The sequence below is a fragment of the Limanda limanda genome, chromosome 6 (genome assembly GCF_963576545.1).
Source record: "Limanda limanda chromosome 6, fLimLim1.1, whole genome shotgun sequence".
NCBI lineage: Eukaryota > Metazoa > Chordata > Actinopteri > Pleuronectiformes > Pleuronectidae > Limanda > Limanda limanda.
In genome coordinates, this window is record NC_083641.1 from 5,691,941 (window position 1) to 5,719,302 (window position 27,362).

General features: G+C 45.1%; 1 protein-coding gene across 4 annotated transcripts in view; it reads left to right on the plus strand.

The window, feature by feature from the left end:
- Window positions 1-1,065: 1,065 nt before the first annotated feature.
- ankrd13b (ankyrin repeat domain 13B) overlaps window positions 1,066-27,362 on the plus strand; it is a 46,237-nt gene continuing 19,940 nt past the window's right edge. For 3 of the 4 annotated variants that reach the window (XM_061073582.1, XM_061073581.1, XM_061073583.1), the window contains exons 1-2: window positions 1,084-1,191; window positions 19,369-19,504. In XM_061073582.1, coding sequence (XP_060929565.1) covers window positions 1,084-1,191; window positions 19,369-19,504 — 244 coding nt within the window. Of the gene's footprint in view, window positions 1,192-19,368; window positions 19,505-27,362 lie in introns of all 4 variants that reach the window. The other variant, XM_061073584.1, reaches the window with a different exon arrangement.

Consider the following 27,362-nt stretch of genomic DNA (forward strand, 5'->3'; position numbering starts at 1 on the left):
TATTATTATTGTTTCCATTTTGTATTTGTTTGCCATAAAGGCCTATCCAGCAACATGCGATTAAAGTATTGACGAAAAAAATGAAAACCTCTAAAAACAGATTTAATTTAACTATGAAGCATGTACATTCATTTAGACATCTGCTTTTATTCATTGTCCACAACTGCATTTATACTGAACCTAGACATTTCAAGTTGTCAATTTCAGATTTAAAATAAAATAAAAGTTTTTATTAATACCTTATAACACAAACAAAGTGAATACAACTACAACAGCCTATAGCACAAACCTGATTGATTTAAACCTGAGTAAATTGATGCATTTCATATTAAATTGCCATATGGTCAGTTTTAACCTCCACTATAGCCTGTCACTCAGGGCCGGGTCTAGGCAGGGGCAAGAGGGGGCCTGGCACCCTCAAATAAATGTTGTGCCCCCTCAAACTAAATCCCAATTTATAATAATAATAATATAATAAAGCACAATGCCCCCTCAAGATTTGTGGCTGCCCCCTCATACATGCCTGTCTAGACCCGGCCCTGCTGTCACTACTAGGATATTCCTGCAGGGAGTTATACCATGCAGTTTATTTTTTTATATATATTTGTTGGATGATTCTCCTGCGGTACAAACACTCTTCCGTGAGGCAGCAGATTGGTTGCGTGTGCTTACATTTCAGTGCAGCTTGTCAGCGCATCTTTCTCAGTCACCGCCGGATGGGAGGAGAGGAGAAGGAGAGATGCGCTAGAGTCGGCAGAGGGAGAGGAAGAGCGAGAGAAAGAGAGAGAGAGAGGGGGGGGGGTAGGCAAGAGGTGGAGGAGCGGCTGGTTATCAGACGTAAAGGTGTAGCCAACGAGGAGCTTCTTCCTCTAAATTATTTCCACTTTCACTGGCCGCTTATTCTGAGCAGAGAGCGAGCGAGTCGGGGAGAGATCCGCTGCTCCTGACGCGTGAGGGCTGCCCCCCCACGCCTCCAGGCTCCACCGCCGCCGATACAGGATCGATTGTGTAGCGCAAATTAACATCAAAGTGTCATTACAATCCACAGTGAAGGAAGAGGAGGAGGAACGCTATGATCCGAAGATGATCTCTGCCAAGAAAACTCCGGAGAAGAGTCGCTATCCTATCCACTATTTGGTGTGGCACAACAAGCCCCGACAGCTGGAGAAGGAGCTGGCCACGAACGAGCAGGTGAGACAGAGACGAGCGATCAGACACACACATCACATCTCCTTAGTGATGCGGCCCTGGTTTTATTATAAGGGATTATATGGGCGTGTGTCCGTGGATTTCAGAGGTGGTGGTATAGTGGGGATGTCATCCATGGACCACCTCACTGAGGAGTCCGCTCAGTGAACTGGCATAGCGCAGTTAATTGTTATCAGTAGGGTGGATGAAGACACTTAACAGCATGTCACGGTAATTGAATCCATGACAGACTTTACATGTCAAGGATCTGCTTTATTTACTGCATTGGGCTCAAAATATCCACCCTGCCAGTAATTTGAGTTATCATGCATGGGAAGTTGTGTCAGGAGTTTATTCCTGGAAAAAAAAATCCAAGTGTAATTGACTGTAAATGCTGAGTCTGTTTGTGTTGCAGTGTGAATTTGCTTTATGCCTGTGTGGCATTATTGCTTGATCTACCCAAAAACTGTAAGCTCTCTACCTTCCCACCAGCATGTTAACCATTTGTGAGTGGGTGAGACAATGCGCATACCAAGAATAATGGCATCAATCACAGTTAATACAGTAATTGAATCATTAAGGTATTGTTTAAGTTTTTTACAGAGGAGGTGTTTGTCATAATCAAAAGCAGAAACTAATTATTTTCATCTATACTGGTAATATTACAGTACCCCAGTTAAGGTTGAAAGACTTGATGATATGATAAGAATGATTCTTTCTTGTGTGTGTAAGAAAGAAAGTGACTAAGCTAGAGCAAGTATGCGTGTAAACTCACTCTCTTTGTTTTCTGCAAATCTACTCGGGCGCTTTGTCATTACATAAGAGATGCTCTGCGGCTTTGCAACTAAACATATTTTCCAGTGCATGCATCATGCAGCGGTTTTAAGATACAATTGCACATGTACACCTGCCCACACTTGCTTGCACATGCACATTCTTACCTTCCTGTGGTTATAAAATCATAACCCAGGAAGGCCTCTCTTCACACCAAAATGGTCAGCAAGTGCCCAAGCCATCAATTGCCGTACCACAATTCCTAGTGAGGCAGTGTGATAATGACATTTAACATTTAACCCTTGACCATAATAACAACTACATTATAAATAGCTAAACTGATCTCACCTAGAGGCTTCGAGAACCAAGTAAGATCTGATATTAGAGTCACTACAGGTAACAAACAATTTACTTAGAAACGGGAGCTGGAAATGTGTACACTGTGGAAAAACGTGTAACTTTGCCAATGGTGAATATTAATCTTCAGCCCATTGTCATTCATTACAAAGATAAAAGAAGCTCTGGTTTTAAAAGTGGAATGTAGACTCCTCGTAAACATCCATCTTTAGCCTGTAGCTACACCAGTTGTGTGAACAGTCAGTCAACAGTCAGTCAACAGTCAGTCAACTTCTATGTGCAGTTTGAAATGTCTTGAAAACTATTGGGCATATTACCGTGAACAAAACAGACAACCAATGTCTCTAGAGGGTGAATAACTTTGGTGGAACCCTGATATTTTATCCACTACCACTACTATCCATCAATCCATCCATCCATCCATCCATCCATACATACATACATACATACATACAGCTTGTCCTTTTGAGGGTTGCGGAAGGAGAAGAAGCCAATCCCAGTTGACATTGGGCGTAAGGCTGGGTACATCCTGGACATGTCGGCCAACATACTGAGACCAACAACCATTCACACTCACACCTACTGACTATTTACAGTTTCCAATCAACCCCAATCTGCATGTCTTTGGACTGTTGTAGAAAACCCATGCAATCATGGGGATGAACATGCAAAGTCCACACACGAAGACCGTGGACAAACTGTGGAGATGTCTTGCTGTGAAGTGACAGTGCACCACTGTGCCGCCCGACACAAACAGGACAAAGATAAAATCCAATACTGGACCAACACTTAAGCTAATGACAGGATGTCTTTAACCCTCTTCATTAGGGATGCAGTGTTGACATCTTCTGTGTTTCATCTTGTAAGCTCAGTCCCACGTCCATGTTTTTCTGTTGCAATGTGTGAAGATGCATGAGGAATAACAATGGGTGTGGCTTATAACTTTATCAGGGTGCTGAGTCCCAAGATGGCGCCCATTTATGATGGTAGCTCATAGCATATGCAGGCCACATGCAGCCCAGGGCATTTGTATTTTTGTGTTTAATGTCCTGGCACTACCAACTTCTGAAAGAATGAACTGCCATGGTGAAATAAACACGACTGTTCCAGTCTCAAGTTTGTCATTGAAGACTGGTGTCCGGTCTGTAGTTTGTCAGAGGAGGATCCAGCTGCAGCCTTGTGGATCCTACTTACACCTTTGAACCACAACTATTATCTTTCTTAGCAGCGAAGGAAGGTCGAAACCAAACCTAACCCTAACCAAACTAGGAAGTTAAACTTTGTTTGCTCCACTTGGTTTCTTACTTTAATAAAGACTTACATAATAGCAGTATATATTTTTGTTTCATATATAGCTCTTTGTACTTCAATGTGTTTTTGTATTTGATAAACATTTCAGTTTTTTTTGCAACATGAAATCCACGGTAGTTGCAGGTTAGTTACAGTTTGCATATATAAAGTTCAGCATTTCCATCCATCCTGCTTATCTTTAAGGGGAGCTTGAGCCAATCCCACTTGACAGTGGTTGAGAGTTATGGTACACCCCGGTCACCAGCGTATCTCAGGGGGGACATATACAGACAAACAGCCATTCATTCTCACAGTCACACCTAAGGACAATTTAGACTCTCCAATTAACCAACTCCAACCTGCATGTCTTTGGACTTTTGGAGGAAGCTCCACACAGAAAGATCCTGGCTGAACCAGGATTTGAGCCAGGAAGCTTAACCTTCATGCTGCAGGGCAACTGTACTGCCAATGCAATTCTTGTAACTATGATATTAATATCATATCAAGCTCACATAGTGTTCATAAAATATATATATAAATATACCATTATATAATTCCAATTTATTAAGGTGCTGTACTTTGCCAGTAAAATTTGATAGTAATTTGTAGCCTGCAACTGAAGTGTTAACAGAATATGAATTATTGACATAGACATGGTCTACCTAAACTTTTACATCAAGTGCTCTAAACGGAAACTTTTGGCTGTTTGTTTCACACAGATAGGCTCAATAAATTCTCCTCTCAACCTCATCATTCATTTTTTAGGAACCCTTGTATCTATAAATATTTAATGATGCAAATTTTTATTTCCTTTTTGGCTGTGCATTTGAGGCAAGGACCTTTTATAATGTAGCTTTGATATTTTGTTTTCATGTTTTTTGTACATGAAGCTATGCAGATCGTCTCGGAGATAATTATCCGATGTTTTATGAGAACACACAAATCTGCTGAACATCTCAAGTACCAACGCTGATGGCTTAACCTCTCTCCTCTTCAGCTTGTGCTTGATGAGGACTGATTTCTATTATATTTCTCAGAGTCGATCTACTGGGCACTCTCAAAAAATACCATGGGAAAAAAATTCCCTGCTTATATATTCTGTAATGTTGTGCCCTATGCCCACTAATACCTTCTACAACAATGGCTTCCTGTTGATGTTAAATGTCATAGGTGCCATACCTGTCACTTGAATATGGCTCCAAAACTGTTTACTTCTGTCAAAAGAAGCCCGGGAAGTTCGGTCTGGAGTCGCTCCGTCGGCGAGAAATTATCTCAGAACAGAAGCTGTTCGGACCAATCAAATTGTCAGGGCGGGCTTTATACGATGATGGACAGATGATCAACAGTTACGTAATCAACTACCTCATCACACAGCGCTTGGGTTGACTTTGTTTTCCACAAAAATGCCTGCCGCTGGAGAGCTGAGATGTGTAGATGCTGCCATTGAGTCTGTTTTAGAAGACATCGACAGCGGATTCATTTTGAAAAAGGAAAAGATGTTTTTGCAGTCCTTCCTATGGGATTCATACGTCACATACTACGTTGCTCTGATTGATTGTTGGTCTATCCAATTGAGCGAAGAGGCATTTTTTTTTCCTGATTCGAGGAAACACGCCCCATAATCACAGCCCAATGGAGCGGTATCAGACTCATATTCTGACTAGAATCATGAGTATGACAACGTCAGGATAATTCTTCCCAGTTTTCATGCCATATCAGAAGCTATTCTAGACCTAATCCTCCTACACCATATCAGCTTGCTAGGTTTATTGGTCAATCAGAGAAAGTTGTGAGGAGACGGGCAGTAAAGTACAACACTTAATAAAACCTCACATTCTGTCTTTTCTAGTTCACCTCCCGTTGTTGATGAACTAAATTGTCACTACAAACTACCTCTGTATTCTCTCTAGATTATTGTTTGAATGCATTTGTCTATAGTTGTGTGTGGGTGCTTTGTGCTTTTGCATGTCTTGCGTTTTGTTTTTGCTGCATAGTCAAATTTTACACCCTACTTAGCTACTAATGCAATTAGCATCACATCAGCAGATCCCAGAATTCATTTGACATCAGTTTATAAACGAAGGCCCTTATGTGCAGCTCTGCTTAAACTAGGACAGGACAAATATATGCTGCTCAAACCTTGAGCTTCTGTCAGTCATGAAAATCACATATATACACACATTTGTTCTAGGTAACGTGGAACTCCCATGACTCGTAGGTAAAAACACATTTTTACCACACTTGGTTTGTCGCAATTGTAGCAGAGAAGAGATAGAAGTTGAAAGCAGCAGGAATAATGGAAAACATAAGCTGTAATTTAAATGTAAATCATTCTAGAGCGGCTTAAGTACCCACCCTTGCAAACCAGAACAACAAAACTACCTCACCAAGTCTGTCCAAGCTCTAGTTGGCCTACCTGATCTGATGCATTGAGCTAGACTAAGATTTGGATGTTGCAAAGTAGAATATTGCTAACATGAAAACAATGGCCAGCCACCTGCACTTCTCGATATCAGACTTTGACATAATCCAGATAGGCCAACCAAATGAGAGACATGGTGGAGTTTGTTCATGATTTTAATAATGCAAATATCAGCTCCACTGTAAATAGATACAGTATATACGATGGCGGGAATCGTGTGTTTGCTTTCATATTCCCCGTTACTACCGTGTTACATATGGTGGGCGAAGGTTTGTCTTAATAGTCTAACACTACTTTGTTGGGACACTAAACATTACCCTACTATTTTATTTTCATAGCACAAACAGATGGATTCAGTTGTTCGACTCTTGTGCCATCAGTAAAAGGCAGTAAACTCTGCTGAAGGAGTAAAGCCAAAATAAGGAGGCAGGTCTAGTGGATTAAATCCACTTCATGAAAAACCTTTATTGTCCTGTAACTTTTATATTAACACTTTTTATTTGATAGCTTAAAGAAAGATATCACCCTCATTTGGAACATATGTACTGGCAAAAGTCAGAAAAATCTTAAGTCTTCAGTGTCGTTCAAACTAAAATAACAGGTGTGACTGGCGCCTCGGACCAGGAAGTTGTTACAGCGTTTAACCATAGAAGAAGAAAAATAAGCAGAAGGTGTTCATATGATTGGTTGTCTTTGCCTCCTAATATATAATGTTTAAATGTTGATTTTGTGAGTCATAATACCATAAAGATATTACATTGGCAAATTAATTAATGAAATGAACTGGTTTAATTAATTTTCTCAATTCAAACAGAAAGCATTTCTAAGCATTTTTTTCAAAAGAGTTGTACAATCACAGAACTGACAACGTCTTTAGTCCGCTTCCTAAAATAGAATGTGAAACCAAAACTAAACTGATCAAATGTAAACAATGCATCACAGACATGAAATTGCATTTGAACCATGGTCCAGACTATCGGGTGTGAAAACCCCCCGAATTAAATGTATGCTTCCCCTGCTAGAGAGAGCAAAGACAAGAGGCAGATTTCAATTATGAGCCATGACAGGAAAAACAGAGGGAGTGTAGCAGAGGAAGAGAAATATTTGAGCGAAAAACGCATAATCCGTGTTGCAACAATATGTTACAATACAGTGCATTGTTATACATTTCCATGATATCACATGATAGGCATTAGGATATCACATTATGACCATGGTGTTACAGCCCAAATAACAAAGGCAGTGTTGTGTGGATAATGTTTGGTCTCTGCTGAATTTCAGAATCAGAATCAGAATTCTATCATTTGCCAGGTATATTTGCACACACAGGAAATTGCCTTGGTGTTGTTGGTGCACTGTACATAAAACAACAATCGGATATAAAACAACAATATATATACAGTAATCAAAAAGTTATGGAGAACAATAAGTTATTGACATGCGTAGCTAAGGTGCAGTGATTGGTTTCCCACTCTGCTGTGCAGGAACAGTATATCACTGACCTCTGAATTATGCCAGGTAAAATAAAAGTAATCTACAGCCATCTACATATTACAGGTTTTTAAAGTCTCCCTGCCCTTTGGAGAAATGATGAGACTCGTTTAATTTCACTGTGTTCATGCATCCAATATCCGGCACTGTTTCTGCTGTTTCTTATGGCACTCTTATTTCCTTCCTGCACAATAAAGCAGTGGACGGTTGGTGTGTGATGGTGCTGACAGTGTTTAAGACTTGTGTTATGGCAACGTGTGGGCTTCAGCGTTTTCCCAATGATCTCTAAGCAGCATAACAGATTGCAAATTTGAATAAGTGACTGGATCAGATATTGTGCCAGGCTACAGAGGAAGAATTGTTACAATGGATATCAATGTGACGACGCGGAGAGAGAGGAAACTGAATCCAAAGAGTGGTCGTATAAATGCCAAAGAAACACATCTGACCACAGAGGGAGCACAAAGAGAACGAGAAAAATAGGATGTAAAAAGATGAGGTGAGATTTCATCCGTTTTGATATCTTTTCAGTCTTATCAGTCATAAAACTCATCGCGAAACCTGTCAGGAAACAAGATGGTTGTTAAGGAGAGAAATGGCAGCTGGGGAAAGAAGGGAGAAACGGGAAAAGCATGGAGGCAACATTCACTGTCACACTGTCCCGAGTGAGGTGTGGGCACAGACAAGGTGATGACAGGAGTGAACACAGAGAATAGAAGAGAGGAGGTGGGGAGGAAATAATGACAGGCTTTGACCATTAACAGGGATGGTCTTGGTTGCGCACAGACACAAAAACAGACTGTGATTGAAACAGAACAGGGCCATGTAAGGAAGGAGTGATGGTCTATCTCAAGATAAAGGCAGGAAATGACACAAAGATGTCTGTTCTCTTTCTGCTCTTCATCCTCCCTATGTCTCCATGACTGACTGCAGCCCTCTCTTTTTCCATCGGTGCATGGTTTGATTATCATGCCCTCGGCAAGGTGCTAATACTGAATCAGCATTATTAAATATTTTGCTTGGTTGCCAGCTGGAGGGAACAGAGCCATAAATTAAGGCTTGCATGCTCTTTGCAGTCACTCTTGGCCTAAATCTTTACACAACCCATCTGCTCTCTGCTTGCACCTGTCTACTACAAACCTTTCTCCTCTTCCTGCTCCCCTCATCCTCTCAGCCTTCTGTCTGCAAGCCAATGTCAAGTTTTCCTCATCCGTTTCACCTGGTGCCTTCCATCCCTCATTACCTCCCCCACTCTCAACCTTCTCACTTTCCTCAGTGAAAAGAAACCCCAACTCCTTATTGTTGGTATCTGTCCATCAGGGCTGATGATGGTTTGTGCTAAAAGCCGTCTCTAGAGACGGAATCTCTTCTACTGTTGGCACAGAGGAATGAAGAGGGGCCTGGCAGTGAAGGGGGTTTCCCGCTTATAGTTTTACCCCTCTGTCTTTTCTCCTGCAGTAAAAAGGTGTGTCCTCATAGGCTTTGTAAGTTCCTGCAGCAACAGACTGTCTCCATGGCAAACAGGATTTTGGAAGCCATGTGATGCAGCATTTACTTTATGACTGGTGTAGGGGTCCAGGCCACATTGTTGTTTAGCAAGGTGCTGATGTGACAACTTGGTCATCAATGGGCAATCTCCGCAAGATGGGTGCTCAGTTATTCGTCAAGTGAGAGGTTCTGAGTGTACACTGTTATACTGAGTTTATGGTTGGGCTTCAACTTCTTGACACATGATGTGTTTCTTCGTAATGCTCAGTTGATGGCAAACTCTTTACAATCTTGTTAGGGCCATCAGCCCCTTCAGCTCTGACTCAGTGTTGGATGCAATCGCTGCACTGTCTGTGAATAGCAGTTTCCTCTGGAGTCCACTGGTCACGTTGTTCTTGGAGCACACATGGGCAAGATTAAAGACCTAGCTGTCAGCCCTGGTGCAAGCTACAAATAATATAATATTGGCAGTTCCCTTTTTCCTCAGAACTTTTCTGGTTGACGACAGAGAGAGAATACCGAATGCTTGGCATGGTTGATCTGCTTGGACTGTAGCTCAACCCTGCTCATTATGAGGAAGTGGTCCATGTTGCAGTTTTAATTAATAGTTGTTGGTAATTTGAAACTGGTGATTGCAGCCCAGTTTCCTTCCATTCTCATACAAGTTCCCCAGTCTTAAGTGACCAAGGCATTCATGCAAGGATTCCTTTTAGCATCCAGCCTGGCATTGAATACCCTCGTTCAATGGAGATGAGTGTAATGACCACGTCAAGCTCCTTGTAGACCTTGTCTTCTTATGCTGGTGGCAAGCAGAGAGTTGAGCTGTAGACAATACGCAGGGTTATCTTCACTGCAAAGCTCACACCATGTTCTCAGCTCTTGTCTGCACACTTGCCATGCTAGAAAAAAGGTGTGGTTATGTTCCTTCAGGGAAATGCTGTCAGCAAACTGTGTCTCTTGGAGAGCAGCAATGTCAACATGAAGTCTGTTAAACTCTCGGTCAATGATGGCGGTCTTGTGGGAGTCTTGATGTTGTTGAAGCTGTCTGAGAGCCCTGCACAGATGATCCTGATATTCCTGCTACATTTCAAAGAACTGGTGCCTTCATTTTGGAGATGTCCTATTTATAGCACTACAAAGAAACAAGGAGATGTCACACAGGCTGGGTTAGTGTCAGATTTATTTAAGTTACTGAATGCTATTAATAGAAGGATAGAGAGTGAGCTAGAGACAAATAGACACTTTAATATGTGAAAGTCAGATTTTTGTAGGGAAGAATAGAAATAGATATATGCGTAATTGGAGAAACAAGATGACAAACCAGAAGCAAACACCCATGCAATAAACGCGATGCCATTAACAATAACAGAAGCAGCTGTCATCTCACATATTATTATCGATATTAACAGTCTTTGGTTTTACTAAATCCCAGCGCAGTATTATTGATCCTTTGAAAATCTTCACCTCTGTTGTGTTATTCTGATGCATCTCATCTCCCACTTCTCCGGTAGAGGTGAATGTGGTGGCAAGTTCAAGAGTTCCATGATATAAGGACACCAAGGTTGACCTGTTCTAAAACGTCCTTCAGCAGGATTGTTGAGGGTTTTTGTTGCACATCGGTGTTGTTGTGGGGAAATTATGTGCTGGGAGTGGGGATCGAGAATTCCTCAAATAGTTTTTTTGCTAATTCAGATTTAATTATCAGGATTTAACATTTGTAAGCCCCCCTGGAAAAATTTTATGCAGGAAAAAAAGGCATCCTCTTGCAACCACCACAGTGTCAGTCTTTAATAATAATGGTGTGGCCATTGACCATAAATTCGTTAAATTTCATAGTCAGTCTTGACTGAAACACAACCATTTACCGGACTAAAGAAAGAGAGTGACAGCTGTCGTGTTTCACTCCAATAGGCTACAGCTGCTACATCATGTGACTATGCTGTTCTATAGCGTATATGCACTGCCTGCTTCATTCAAACAAAAGATTTACTCTCTCGTCTGTGTGTGTGCTTGCTTCTTTGAGTGCGAGGAGTGAGAATGAGTGCGCTCTCTGTCTCTCCGTCGGCCTGCATGCACATCTTTCCTGGTGTTTCAGTAAGGTCTGTCAGCTCCCTGCAACAAACAGGTGTCGGCACCTTGAGATAAACATCAGATTCTGACAGGTCCATCATCATCCTGTCCGCTTACTCCATCTCGGCCTCTTCACGTCTGTGTATCTATCTGCAGAGATTTGGGATGATAGTAAATAGACAAAGTGCAGTGAAACAGAGAAACATTAAATATGCTGGAATGTAGGTCAGCGTTTCACTTGCTGATTTGGTCCATTTGGGCTTATTTCCACTGCTCGAGTGTATGGTCCTCTAATGCACCTGCACAAGTGGAAATGAATCTCGGCTGCAGTGTTAAGATGAGCATGAGAAGTTGCAAGAGGTTTTGTCTTTCTTCTGCAGGGCTATCGGCACCATTTGTGCTGCTCACTCTATCATCTGTGATGCAGGTTCTGTTCTGTCCTTTTATTTTCATAATGGTGTCACATTGAAAAAGGATCAGGGCTTCATGGCAGCCGAGCATTTGTCAAAGTCTCCTGTGGAAGGAGAAAGGAGACAGGGGGAGGAAAAGTTATTTTTACATACTCCTCCCTCCCATTGCCACCCTCTGCTCCTGTGCTTGCAGTGCACAAACATTTTAGGAAAGATGCAGTATGTGTATATGCGCAATTCCGTGTGTGTGTGTGTGTGTGTGTGTGCGTATGTAGTGTGCTGTTTGTATGAAAGATTGATGCCGGCCTAAGTACCTGCCAAGCTGCATCAGGCCTGGCACACACAGAGTGGGAGGTGACAGAAGGAGCAGAGGCCTATCAATAATGTAAACTCCACTGAGCTCACTTTTGAGGGAGTGCAAGACGGGATGGAACGAATGAATCTGAAGGAGGTGAGGGGACAGAAGAAAGAGTTTCCCTATAAGACAGATATAGGTCAGACTGAGAATGGGGGAGTTATGTAACACAGACAGAGATTAATTAAAAAGGTAAAGAAATAACTAATATAGAGCAAGGATAGAGATCAGAGGTTTAGGTGTTAATGAAGTTTTGTAGAAACTAACGTGGAAGGCCTAGAAGGATGGAAATTAGATAACCAGAGGCTGGAAAGGGAAAACATGACGACTGAGCTTCCATTAATTCACAATTGTATGCAAGATGCAGAGCTGCCACAGATTAAAAGAGATATTCGTACATCTTGTTATACATGCAATGTATATGGAACTATATTCCCATGATAACAGGATATTTCTTCTTATGACGAAACAGTATGACATGATGCTGATGAACACTGATATACTCCATCACTCTTATGTACAGTAAATAGGAAGCTGTAGTGTAGTTTAAACAAACAAGATATAAAAATGGCCAAAGTGTACTTACACATGTTTTTTTTAAACATGTGTACTGTCAGCTGTTCAGTTTAGCACTAACATTTAATAATAAATTCTTCTGACGTATTTCTCGTAGCTTTCTGCCGCCATTTCCTTTTTGAAATACAGTTCATCGCAAAAGTGCAATGAATCATGTGATATGTTGGGCAGGGAAGGATCCACCTGATGGAGCCTCCGCTGCTGGGGGTGGGAGGACACATTTATGAGTCAATCGGTCTTCAAATGAAGTCTCTGAAGGATGCACCCCCCTTATTGTTACACAGCTAAGCTAACTGTAGATTCATATTTAGTATGACATTGGTTTCAGTTTTCTTTCCTAATGTGCAAATAAGGAAAGAAATTTGCCAATCACTGTTACAATCATATTGTATCACTTTCCTCCCTGAATAGAACAGAGCCTTCTTAAAAGTCATTACCTAAGATGATCTGATCTCGTTGACAGGCAATTTAAACAAATTTAAAAAAAATACCTTTGGAAACGAAGCACAACACATATAAATATTAAATTGTATGCATGACGGTTTTCCTTAAGCTCAATTTAAACTGAACAAGTGCATGTGAACTAGAAACACAATCATACATCTGTTATGGAATTTTTTTTCCCAAAATTAAATTGTTGTTATGCTTTGAACAACATTTTCCTAGCAAATGTAGTTTATCAATAGCCCAGTGAAATTGTATTCTGAGCAATAAAACTAAATCCAGTGTTTACTCTAGCATGTACAATGGACCAGCATATGACACACTCTTCACAACAAACTTCATGTAGCCACAGAACGTCCTCTATGATTTCATTGTTGAGTGAAGAGTGAGAGTCAAGAGATCAACAAGGATGACATAATGTCCCTGCTCGAACTACCACACCACACATGTCAAACAGGGCCGATTTGACTGTCCTGTGTGTGTGCTACTCTGTACTTGTGTGTGTGTGTGTGTGTGTGTGTGTGTGTGTGTGTGTGTGTGTGTGTGTGTGTGTGTGAGTGTGCGTGTGCGTGTGCGTGTTTCAAGTGAATGTTGTTTACATGTGATTGAGTAAGTATATCAGCATGTCTGTAGGTCAATGTGTAGCAGTCGATGGCATTGGCTTGAGTAAACTTAACTGGTACTTAAGTACACTATGTGTGTGTGTGTGTGTGTTGCTGTTGAAATTCTCGATGCACCCCTGCTGGCTCACACCTCCCCTCCTCTTTCCCGTCAGTAAGGTTTGTACTCTTATTGAACTTCCTCTCAAGCTCAGGGTGTAAATACTAAGTCTGTAGGTGAACAGTTAACTCTGACTGCCGTCTGTCCTCATATCAAGGCCTCCTCCTGTCCCAGCTACATCTGAAGCAAATTGGACCAAATGAACAGCAGCAGCTCACTCAGGCTGCAGTCTGAGACAGACGCTGGAAGGTGTCAACAGCAAATTTCTCACAGTACTGGCTTGTGTTGATTCAACACTTACAAAAAGGGCACGTGTAATGACACAGTCACTGCGGTTACATGTGTCCGATTGAAACCCGATTTCTGGCGTTGTCGGGTTTCAATCGAAGATCCATGTCATGTAACTCCACAAATCTAGATTTCTTGTGTCCGACTGAAGTCGGATAACCACCCCCAGATAAGTAGATCGGATCTGGCTGTATATCGGACAACGCGCGCATGTAACTCTGGAAGCTAGACAACAACTGGAGAAGACGTCTTTGCGCATGCTTGAGATCCTGCCCCCCCTCCTCCCTCCCTCCCTCCTTGGTCGTGACCCAGAAGTCGACACGTAGATAAAATGTCGCTGCCCGGTGCCGGCCGGCACTCGCCATTACAATTCTAATCAAATGCGCCGTTCGCATTCGCAGTACTCCTAGAGTAAACATGCACAACATCATGTAGAGGGACGTAGCTTCACCTTGCTCTCCGTTCGTCATCTTTCTCGCATGCTGAGTTGAAGGCTGTTGTTGTTTTTGTGTTGCTAGTGGTGACGAGGTCAAGCGGAAATGGCAGGATCACCACTAGCTGTAATGAAAACAGCGCCACCTATCGTAGCGGGGTATGAAATGCTTTCGGACAAGAGTCGGATTTCTCAGTGCCATGTACCCTGAGATAGAGCAGTTAACCCCCCATGGATAGAGAAACCCGATTTCGGCCGAAATCGGGTTTCTGCCATCATGTAACGTAGTGACTGTTGGTCACTAATTCAGAGAACTGGCAATGAAGAATTTGCTGTATCAAAATATCAGTCCACAATAGCAGTGCCTGGAACCTTTGAAACATCGGTTTACCTTTGAGCAAGGCATTGTAAAGATCCAGGAACATGATTAATGAACCGTCCTTGTAAAACATGACAACACTCATCCTATAGATTCGATAGAGCTGTGATCTTTGACCTTTGTGCTGTAAAGAGCTTTGAGTGGTCATCAAGACTAGAAAAGTGCTATATAAATACAAAACCATTTACCATTTACAAGTAGTCACTGGTTTATTAGCCAAATGGTGGGTTTGTAGTTTTTAACACAATATTTATCTTCCTATGTTCAGCCTGTTTTAATCAATAAAACATATCATTTTGTTAAATTCTCTAGGTATATCACAGCTGTCTCTAAATTTAATAATCCTGCAGTTTTGGATGATTAAAATAAGAACAGGCGGTACAAGAAGTTCCCTCACATTCAGTGTGACGCGATTATTTCTTTGCCTCCACCTTTGAATTCGATTTTATTTTATTTCAGGCTCTATTCTTTCTATCGTTTTCACTATCACTCACTGTATTAACAGCAGCAGCAGCAGTGTATCAGTGTATACTCTTTATTAACGACATCAATGCTGTCCCATAACATCGCTCTTCACCTCCACCTCACTAACCAACACCTCGATGTTTCGCTTCCTCTTCTTGTAGCTTGATGCCGTGATTCACAGTGAAAACCTTGTGGTCAGCAGGAGAATTGAATATTCATGAGGTGCTTTGCATTGACCATTTATAGTTGAAAGTGGGCGTGTTGAGGGCGGAGTATGAGGCAGTTCCAGGTACGAACGTTTCCAGGTGGACTGTGATTTATGAAGTGAACATTGCGTTGAGGTGTGCGTGTGCATGATTTATGAATCAGATTTTTTTTCCCTGCGTATGACAATTATGGCTTTTGTGCGCATGTACACTTTTAGTATGAATCACACGCACTGTTCTATAAAGGAGGCCCCTGGTCACAAGCTGGGGTGGGTTTAGCCCCAGCTGGGTTGCCTGGATAGGGAAGAATGATGTTACAAGACCAGAAACACCTGATGATTCTAGAAACATCACTGAAGGTGTGTCCAGAAGCATTAGCAGATGAACTGGCACGACAGTATTCTTTTTGTATGTTCTTTTTTCTGTTGTGCGTCTCTCGCCTATTAGAAATGTCATCAACACGCCCACTCACTTGCGGTGAATTCTCTGCAAATTTTCTGCTGCATTCTCACATGGGCCCAGTCGGACATTCTGCCAGGGGGCTAGTAGGAAAAGTTGTTGAAAATGTCTGGAGCAGCTGACACAGACATTTGAATTCTCACTGACAGCCCCTCAAGAAAATGTGAAGAGTTCCGTGTGTGTCTTGAAGCAGCTTAACACAGGAGCTATATTAGTTGGGGGAGAAGGGGAAGCACCTGCCGAAGCTCCACTCCAGCTGATTGTTCTCTTGTCACCCTGTCATCCTTTGTTACATATTGTACACTCAGCACCCTGTACTCTTCCCATACTGTCCGTCTCTATAACCCACCTTCTCCAATAACCCCACAGGCCGTCGGTCTGTAACCTTCCCTCCATCCTTCCCTCTCTTTCTGTCTCCTCACCACATACAGTATGTCTGTTTATATCCTCGCCTGTATTACCATCCCTCTTTCAATCCTCTCCTCCCCAGCTCCCCTTCTGTCTGTATGCCATATTTCATCTGTTCACCCTCAGCTATATGTTCAGAATAATTGAAATTGAGCGCAGAGCTGTAAAAGAAGCTTTAACTGATAATCACAACATTACACGCAGCCACTTGAAAGGCGAGCGATGGATGAAAATACGCTGTGAGACAGTGTAAGTACCTTAAAAAAATTAGAAAAATGAAAGGAGAGACAAGTAGCTCTTTTTTCTCTGCCGTTCCTCGGCCTCATCATTCTTTAACAATCGGCTTGTTCCAGTTTCTGCTGCTCTCTTTTTTCTCCGTGTCATGTGCTTGCGACATATGGAATGGGGTTTGTTGTCATTTCAAATTGTGGTTGATATGTTGACGGAGGCTTACTATAAATATTCACTCTGTACTTTCAGGATTCTTCCTGTGACTTTTACAGTTGTTCACATTTATGCTGCCAAAACATGCTTTTGTGTCCATGCATGCACACATATGCACACACAGCACTGAGACGGTGTATTTGCATGTTACATCTGGGCTTCATTTGCTCTGCAGTACACATAGATAAAGCTGACTGCTCACTTTCTTCCCCTTGCGTTGCTATAACGCTCCATCCCTCTGTTCCCCAGCCGCCATGGCTCCTGAGGCTCCCTCGCATGTTGTTGTCTCCTCCAGCTCCCATCTCCTCCCATCTTTCTCTTTCTATTTCATTTCCTCGCCCCTCCCCATATTTTCCACAGCCACAATTGTAATCTGTCACTCTTTGCCATTTTCTCTCTCCATCAACACATCCACCTTCACGACTTACTTGTGGCTGACAGGCAGTTTACTTACAAATGTCTCTCACTCTGTCATTTTCACCGCCGCTTTTGAAAGCGATGTGCAGAGCAGAGAGCTGTTAACCAAAGAGCCAGTGAGATAATACACCCATTAACACACTGAAACCATGGTGTCATGTTCGTATTATTGAGTTTTGCTGTACTAGACTCAATCCAGTACAAACATGTTAAGAGCATGTGAGTGTTGTTGTGTGTGTGATGATTTTGTTTATCTTTGTGTCTGTATTTGCATTCACAAGCTCCTTTTTGTTTTGATGGTGTCCCATGTGGTTTTCCTCATTTCCTTTGCATACAGCGGAAACAGAGGGATGAGGTCACCATCATAATGTATCTGCCGAGTCTTTCTGTCTGTGTTCAGTATGTCAGAGCATGACAGTGTTGGACAGTAGCTGCCACTTATTCATATTATATGATAATAAACACTGAGGACACTAAACTTTCAGGCCTGCTTATTTAGGTGAGACTTTTGGTTTGTCCTGTTGACAGTTGCTTATAAAGTGAATAGTTTTCCTCCCTCTCTTTGCTGCTTTGATTTAAGGATTTATGTGGATCAATAAATGCTCAGACCTTTTCCCCTGTATTCACTCACTAAGCTGTTCAGTATTTCTGATATAATTTTAATACTGATGTTATATACACATTCTTAAAAAACAGCCAACAGTAAGGGCTCTCTAATTTCTTGTCCTATAGGGATACCTTTCTACAGAGTCCTTAAGGTCTTTATTCAAGTGCAAGTCACGCCCCTTATCTCCAAAAGTAATCCTTAATTATAATTCAAGACTGTGACAGACTGACAGAGCTGACCATGGATTAACTCTGGATAATGGAAGATAGATCTTAGATCAGTAAATGTATAGCTGTTTTTGAAGGAGCTCCGTGCAGAGAGGCGACTTAAAAGCAGTGCATAACAGTCTGAGGAACGGATGGAGAGAGGGATGGGCATGATGACACGGTTACACTTGTTGGATTGCAGGAGTCTTGCTGATGGTGGCTGACAGTAGCAATAACAAGTGACTTTCCCAGTATGCCTGGACGTGCACTCCGATAAATGAAAACAAGGATTTTCTGCACATCTGAAGACCTGCAATGGACCAGTACTTTCCAAGATAATTAGATTGAAACCACTTAAATCTCAGTTTGCTTAATTAGAAGCCACGACTAGCTAATAGATCAGCTCCTAGACAGAAGATATATGGCTGGCTGGCCGCAGGATAGGTCATAAACCATGCCTCCTCCATGTTAATGGATGGGACAAAGTACACATAAAATAATTTTTTCTCAAAGATGGTTTCTGGCATTTTGGGCAGTTCTTATCACACTGATGTTTGTTCTAATGCAAATGTTTCTTGTAAGTTCATTAGTTATGTGAAACGTGGGATGAAAGCTACTCACGATTGGTCAAGCATGTTTATCGACAGGAATCTCGCTAATTTAAAGATGAATAACAGCTTCTTGATTCGACAAACATATTGCAGGAAACAACATTTTGCACACACAACGTTTCTGTAGCGTGGCTTGGCTCACCCTTTCTTCATTTGTCTGTTTCAGTGCTGCACGGAATTACATCAATAAGTTGCTACTCTGAGCATCTAAAATTATCTTTAGCTGTCTACCATCTGTCTGAGAGAGCTTTAAAAGCCGACCGCTGTAATTCTGTTTAATTCAGTGCATTAAAGCAATTGTATGATTGATGTGAAAGATTAACACTGTAATGTGGCTGACAAGTTAGGTCTTGTTGACACACTTCGAAATGCAGAGTGGAGATCTACGCATTAATTATGTTTTTGTTCAGCAACATGTTTGTCATAACGATTCAAAGTATATTTACTGCCTTACTACATTCTACCTACCTTCACTGAAGTGGATCTAAGTCTATAAGCCCTGCAGACATGAGGCTTCATAAACAGCTCCGGGTGCAGAGGCCTGTTTAAGAGAGCACATATATGCTGCCTGTGCGAAGCTACACCCATTCTACCCTGCCTAGAAAATAAGTGGGGTGCAGCAACCAGCCATGGTGGAGTGGAGACAGATCAGTCAGCACCTGTCACTATCTCTCGTTCAGTCATTCTGTCGTCATCATCACACCTATTTCCCTGTTTTTTCTACCTATCCCTCTGACTAAAGAAATGATACACAATTAATCCCTATTTATTCTCATTTCTTTCTCTCCGCTCATTCCCCTCCTTCATTCTCTTCCCGACTGCAAACGTTCCTCCTCTCTTTTTCCTCCACTTCCATCCAGCCTGATTTAGAGTCTCTGGACCCTCGTGGTCGGACTCCTCTCCACCTGGCTGTCACACTGGGCCAGCTGGAATGCACCAGGGTGTTGCTGCAGAATGGAGCTGACGTCAGCAAAGAAAACCGCAATGGATGGACCGGTGAGTGTGTGTGCACGTGAGTGCAAATATGTGCGTGTGGTGTCCAGGTATTACTCGTGTTTTGTGACCTATAACACATTTTTACAGTCACATTATGGGGGACTTGTCTTCCTTATGGGACCAAAACCGAGTCACCATAATGTAAATCAGGAAAGTGTGAAGGTAATAAAAAGGGATAGGCAAGTAGTAACTACAGTTAAGATTAAAGTAAGTCTTCAGGAAATTTAAATAATTTAATGAAATGAACTTGGAGTCATGGAGAGACCACAAATTGTGTGTGCTCAGGATACATTGGCTTGTGTGTTTCACAAAAGAGGAGCTTCAGGTTGCATTTTATTCAATAATATTTTTGTAATATTTGTAATAAAGTTATAATGAAACTGCTGTAATTAATGTAAATGATGAGGCCAGTGGAGATTAATGATAATGGTTCAAATTATGAGCACATAATCTGTGACCTCATTTGGAGGATAATACACTTACGGATTTACACAGATAAAAGTGATCTCAAATGTGTGCCATCCTCCCGACAGACACAACAAATAGATCTCGCACAGTCTGGCCCAGAAGTTTTTATAATAGTGATTTTATATAAAGAAAGTCTTGATTTGTAAGGATTTGAGATAGTGACAGGAAAGGTGACAGAGGAGGAGTGACAGGAGTAGGTTTAAAGGGCTTAATGTAAGAACTCCTGTGAATCAATACAGAATATAATCTGAGAGTACCAGGTCCTTTTGGATTTACTCCAATCCGGTTGAGTGAGTGTGTTGACAGACAGATGCAGGAGTCCAGACACGGACATGTGGCAGAGGAGTTGGAGGTTGAGGAAAAGAGTGAGGGTCCTTTTGTTCCTTTTGTTATTGCTGGGCATCAATATTTACCTTTCTTTTACATTATGTAGGTTGACTATATTTTAAATTGATCAGCCTGTTTCAAAAGTAAATGGCTGGTTGGTAATCCCAGACCAGAGCCATCCCCTCCCTATAAACCAACTAAGTTGCAGTTTAGGGCATGGGTAGGAGGGGGGGGCAAACTCACTGATTTAATCTTTGCTAGCGACCGTGTTGTATGGTAGGGCGATGAGCAACAATCTTCACGTTTGTTGGACAGTGAAAATATCTAAAAGAAGAAACCCTTTGGAAGTTTAATATTTGCAGTAACCCAGTGGAAACCCTGATCACAAATGACCTGAAATGCTATGGTTTTGGTATTGCCCTCTCGGTCATAATAAAAGTACTATAAAAAGATATGATGTATGATATCTTATGCATTGGATTTGCAAAATAGTCAACTGTAAGGTTTCACACTGGCTGTATTTTGCTATTGGCTCTGATGAGGTTGGCCCCCAAGTGAATCCAATTGGTATAAAAAAAAAAAGGCTTCTGCCAGATATCTCTTCTGTGCTGGCGCTGTGCAATGTAGTGTGGAGTTGGGTCTGGCAATGAGTCTCTGAGCATGAAATCAATTCAGTTTTTACCCTTGAAATTGTATTAGTTGGTACAAGAGTCCAATATCCCACCTTCATCTCTAGAAATTTGTTTTCACTCTCTATTTAATCACGTAACTTGGCCAATTGTCACGGGTATGGTGAGGACCCAAATGCAGCACAGGCAGACGAGATCTTAATTGGTAATGAACTTTATTTTTCACTGCAGTCTAAAACAGTTCTTAACAGTGGCAGGGTGAAAAGTCTTTGTTCCCAGTGATCTTCAGCGAGATCCGGCAAGGAGTGAGTCTGGTGTTGCTGAGTGGAGGCAAGGTCCACAGCAGGAGGATTACCTAGATGCAGACAGGTTCAGTGGTGAGCTGTGTAGCAGGCCGGAGCAGGTAGCAAGCAGGTAGCAAGCAGGTGGCAGGCAGGTAGCAGGCAGATAGCAGGCAGATAGCAGGTAGGTAGCAGGTAGCAGGCCGGAGCAGGTAGCAGGCAGGTAGCAGGTAGCAGGCCGGTGCAGGTAGCAGGCAGATAACAGGTAGCAGGCCGGAGAGAGAAATGCTGGAGGTCAGGCATTTACGCAAGACAATCTGGCACTGAAGCAGAGACAGGAGCAGGCTTATATGCAGCCAGGGCTGTCACAGGTGTGGAGAGTTGGCCTGATGAGGGGGCGTGGCTAACAGGTAGAGTGGAGCAGAGACAGAGGAGTGGAAAAATACCAGCAGACAGGAGATGAGCAGACTGTGACAGAACCCCCCCCTCAAGGGACGGCTCTCGACGTCCCAAGACGAATGGACCAAACCGGGTGGGAGGCGGGGGCCTGGAGGAGGGCTAATACTCGTCCGAGAGCCCAGTGTCCATCTCCAAGACCCTGGTCCCGGGGAGACTGTCGTCGCTGTCGTTTGGGGACTCCGACGGAGGATGTGGTCTGGGAGGTGGCCTGGTTCTGGACGTCTGGGTGGGGTTGCGTCGATGGAAATCCCTGATGATGGTGCGGTCCAAGATGTTCCTCCCAGGAACCCAGAACCTTTCTTCAGGGCCGTAACCCTCCCAGTCCACCAAGTACTGGAATCCCCTCCCACGCCGGCGAGACTGCAGGATACGACGGACAGTGTAGGCGGGACCTCCATCAATGAGGCGAGGAGGCGGTGGAGGTGGTGTGGCAGGAACCAGGGCGCTCTCTTGGACCGGTTTAACCTTGGAGACATGAAACGTGGGATGAACCCGCATGGATCTAGGGAGTTTGAGCCTCACTGCCACTGGGTTGACGATCTCCTGGATCTCGAACGGGCCGATGAAGCGAGGAGCCAGTTTCTTGGATTCCACCCGGAGGGGAAGATCACGGGTGGAAAGCCAAACTTTCTGACCCGGCTGGTAGTCTGGGGCCTTGGAGCGGTGGCGATTGGCGGCCGCGGTGTAGCGGTCAGCGGCCCGGAGTAGAGCCGCCCTGGCTCGGGTCCAAGTCCTGCGACAACGGCGGATGAAGTGGACAGAGGGGCAGGATGTTTCTTTCTCAAGTGCCGGAAAAAGCGGTGGTTGGAACCCATAGGTGCACTCAAAGGGGGAGAGACCGGTGGCGGAGCTGGTCAAGGTGTTGTGGGCGTATTCTACCCATAGAAGCTGTTCGGACCAAGAAGTAGGGTCTTGAGACGTCATGCAGCGTAGTGCCGTTTCCATCTCCTGATTCTTGCGTTCGGTCTGGCCGTTGGACTGGGGGTGGTACCCCGAGGACAGGCTGACGGTGGCTCCCAGGAGCGAGCAGAACTCCCTCCAGAATACTGAGGCGAACTGGGGACCCCGATCAGAGACCACGTCCACTGGGATGCCATGGAGACGGATGACGTGGAGGAGGAGTAGTTTAGCCGTCTCTTTGGCAGATGGGAGTTTGGGCAGGGGCACGAAATGTGCCATCTTGCTGAACCTATCTACCACCGTCAGGATAGTAGTGTTGCCGCTGGATGGTGGTAGACCGGTGACAAAGTCCAAAGAAATGTGCGACCAGGGACGATGAGGCACAGGCAGAGGATGTAGAAGACCGGCAGGGGCATGATGAGCCGGCTTGTGCTGGTTGCAGGTGGGACAGGCATTGACGAACCCCCGAATGTCCTCATCCAGTGACGTCCACCAGAACCGGCGCCGCACCACGTCCTTGGTCCGTTGGATCCCTGGATGACAGGTAAGTTGAGAGCTGTGGGCCCATTGTAGAACCTCGGACCGGAGGTCAGGCGGGACGAACAGACAGTTGGGAGGGCAAGCACTTGGTCCAGGCTGGTCTTGGGCGGCGACCCTGACCTTCTCCTCTATCTCCCAGGTGAGTGTGGCCACCAGACGGGAAGAAGGCAGGATAGTGTCTGGGTCGGTCCTGTCCCCCTCCTTTTCCGAGAACTGACGGGACAGGGCATCGGGCTTGACGTTGCGGGACCCCGGTCGATAGGAGAGGGAAAAGTTGAAGCGGGTCAGGAAGAGTGCCCATCGAGCCTGGCGGGAGTTCAGTCTTTTGGCGGACTGGAGGTACTCAAGGTTTTTATGGTCAGTCCATACCAGAAACGGCAGTTTAGTCCCCTCGAGCCAGTGTCGCCACTCTTCTAAAGCCAACTTGACGGCGAGGAGCTCTCGGTTTCCAATGTCATAATTCCTCTCTGCCGGGGTCAAACGTCGGGAATAGAATGCGCAGGGGTGCAACCTCTGGTCGGAGGCTGCTCTCTGGGACAAGACAGCCCCCACTCCCGAGTCGGAAGCGTCCACCTCGACCACGAACTGCCGTTCAGGGTCCGGTATTTGGAGGATGGGGGCCGAGGTGAATCGTGTCTTCAGGGCCAGAAAAGAGTCATTGGCGGCCGTGGACCAGAGAAACGGAACCTTGGAGGAGGTAAGAGCTGTGAGGGGGGCCGCCACCGAACTGTAGCCCCTGATGAACTTCCGGTAGAAGTTGGCGAAGCCCAGGAAACGTTGCAGCTGCTTGCGGGAATCAGGGGCGGGCCAAGTGGTGACGGCAGAAACCTTGGCTGAGTCCATCTCCACGGTCCCTCTCCCTACAACGTACCCCAGGAAGGAGACAGACGAGACGTGAAACTCACACTTCTCGGCCTTGATGAACAGGGAGTTTTTCAGCAGACGTTGGAGGACCTTCTGGACGTGATGTACATGTTCCTCTCTGGAGCGGGAGAAGATCAGAATGTCATCAAGGTACACGAAGACGACCTTGTTGAGCATGTCCCTGAGCACGTCGTTGACCAGAGCCTGGAAGACAGCAGGAGCGTTGGTGAGGCCGAAGGGCATCACCAGGTACTCGTAGTGACCAGTGGGGGTATTGAACGCCGTCTTCCACTCGTCCCCCTCGCGGATCCGGACCAGGTGGTAGGCGTTGCGCAGGTCAAGCTTGGTGAATATGGTGGCCCCCTCTAGGAGCTCGAAAGCTGAGGAGATGAGAGGCAGGGGGTACCGGTTCTTGATGGTAATGTCATTCAATCCACGATAATCAATGCAGGGGCGGAGTGTCTTGTCTTTCTTCTCCACGAAGAAGAAACCTGCTCCAGCCGGAGACGAGGAAGGGCGGATGATGCCTGCCGCTAGACCGTCATTGATATATGTCTCCATCGCCCCCCTCTCAGGAACAGACAGGGAATACAGGCGTCCTCTGGGCGGCGTGGCACCGGGCTGGAGGTTGATGGCACAGTCATAGGGCCGATGTGGGGGCAGGGAGGTTGCCTTGGCCTTACTGAAGACCTCCCTGAAGTCCAGATACTCAGCCGGGACCCCCAGCACATCGGTAGAAGAACTGGTCGTGGCAGAAGGTCGTGGTGTGGCGGCTTGCTTGAGGCAGACCTGGTGACACGATGAACTCCACCCCAGGATCGCCCCTGTGGTCCAATCAAGGTGTGGATTGTGACGTCGGAGCCATGGGAACCCCAGAAGGAGAGGATGACGAGGAGAGTGCAGGATGTGAAACTGGAGTGTTTCATGGTGGTTCCCGGAAATTAACATCCGTATAGGCACTGTCAGGTGGGTCACAGTTCCCAGAAGTCGGCCATCCAGAGCGTTGGTGGAAACTGGAGCTGGCAGGGGAATCTGACCGACACCCAGCTGCAGAGCTAGGTTAGAGTCCATAATGTTGGCATCAGAGCCAGAGTCAATGAGGGTGGCGAGGGTCTGGGATCCCTCAGGCAGTAGCAGGCGGACCTGGCACAGGGATCGTGGGCTGGAGGAGGAGCTAGATGTATGACTCACCAGGAACTCCTTCCTTCCTGATGAGCCCGACCTTTTAGCGGGCACCTGGAAATAAAGTGTCCCGCTTGGCCACAATACAGGCAGAGGCTCCCCTCGCGGCGTCTCCTCCTCTCTTCTGGAGTTAGACTGGCCCGACCCACCTGCATGGGTTCAGGCTCCCCTGAATACCGGCAGCCAGAAAGCATCGATACGTCGGAAGCCGCTGGTGAAGGGGCGGGCTGGCGTCGTCCTGCGAGCCCCTGATGTTTCTCCCGCTGTCTCGCTTGAATGCGACGGTCGATGCGGGACGCCAGCTCAATGATGCCGTCGACAGTGGTGGGAAGGTCGTATGAAATCAGTTCGTCTTTAATGTAGTCAGCGAGCCCCATCAGGAATGCGTCGCACTGGGCAGCCTGGTTCCACTCACTGGAGCTAGCCTGGGTGCGGAAGTGGATGGAGTAATCGGCCACTGAACGAGACCCTTGCTTCAGACCCAGAAGCCCTCCAGAAGCGTCCGGACCTCGGGAAGCTTCTCCGAACACTTTGCGGAGCTCAGCGGCGAAGGCTTGGAAAGTGGAGCACGCAGGAGTGCGACGCTCCCACTCGGCTGTTCCCCACAGCCGAGCGCGCCCCGTCAGATGATTCACGGTGAACGCCACCCTGGCGTCTTCCGAAGCGAAGGTGTGGGGGCTGGAGGGCAAACAGGATGGAACAGTTCGTGAGGAACGGGCGGCAGCCCTCCGCGTCTCCGGCGTAGCGTTCAGGAACCCCCACACGAGGCTCCGAGGCGGAAGCAGAGGCAGCCGGGACTGGTAGAGGCTGGACTGGTTCTGGAGGCAGAGGGACAGCTTGAGCAAAAGCTGCGGCGAGTTGTTGGACCTGCGAGGCTAGCAAGGTAAACGCCTGCTCCTGCTTAGTCACCGCCAGTCGAACATCTGCTGAGTTCGAAAGCAGCAGCGCCTCGTGGTGCTGGAGCATCGCCTCTACCTTCTCCAGGCGATCCATCGGCGTGTGCGCTGGGTCCATGTCTGGCCAGATTGTACTGTCACGGGTATGGTGAGGACCCAAATGCAGCACAGGCAGACGAGATCTTAATTGGTAATGAACTTTATTTTTCACTGCAGTCTAAAACAGTTCTTAACAGTGGCAGGGTGAAAAGTCTTTGTTCCCAGTGATCTTCAGCGAGATCCGGCAAGGAGTGAGTCTGGTGTTGCTGAGTGGAGGCAAGGTCCACAGCAGGAGGATTACCTAGATGCAGACAGGTTCAGTGGTGAGCTGTGTAGCAGGCCGGAGCAGGTAGCAAGCAGGTAGCAAGCAGGTGGCAGGCAGGTAGCAGGCAGATAGCAGGCAGATAGCAGGTAGGTAGCAGGTAGCAGGCAGGTAGCAGGTAGCAGGCCGGTGCAGGTAGCAGGCAGATAACAGGTAGCAGGCCGGAGAGAGAAATGCTGGAGGTCAGGCATTTACGCAAGACAATCTGGCACTGAAGCAGAGACAGGAGCAGGCTTATATGCAGCCAGGGCTGTCACAGGTGTGGAGAGTTGGCCTGATGAGGGGGCGTGGCTAACAGGTAGAGTGGAGCAGAGACAGAGGAGTGGAAAAATACCAGCAGACAGGAGATGAGCAGACTGTGACACCAATAAGGATTTTTTTTATTTCCATGGTAATAGATTATATTAAGTTTATATTACTGGATTACACCTACCCACTATTTCCATAAACGTATGACATACCGTTCATCTTATCTGCTTCTCACTTGGCAGGTGTGTTCTTAAGGGCCAAAGGAGGCGGAGTGTCGAATTATGTGTGATTTGACAAGATACTTTAAAATATTTTGAATGTGAATAAACAGCTGCCCAGTGCTCTGTAGCAGTCACTGGGGGAAGCAACAACATCCAGCTCCGGAGCATTTACACAGGAACACAAGTTCATTCCAAACAAATAGGTTAACAAGTGGCAATGCAAAAGTTAAAAATGTTTTTTAACATCATCAGAATATTGCTATGTGTTGGTGGTTGCAGCTGTAAGCGTCTGTGTGTGTTAACTCCTATTCACTTGTTTCCTAATAAAGAAAAAGAAAGAACATTGTTCTATAATTGCCCAGGAGTAGAACAGCCTGTGAGATTAGCAGCAAAGTGGCGGTCTGATGAATGATGGGCACGCTGCAGTAATTGGTAGAGCGGCTTTTCTTTTGGCCTACTTCAGCTTCTCTTCAATTCACTC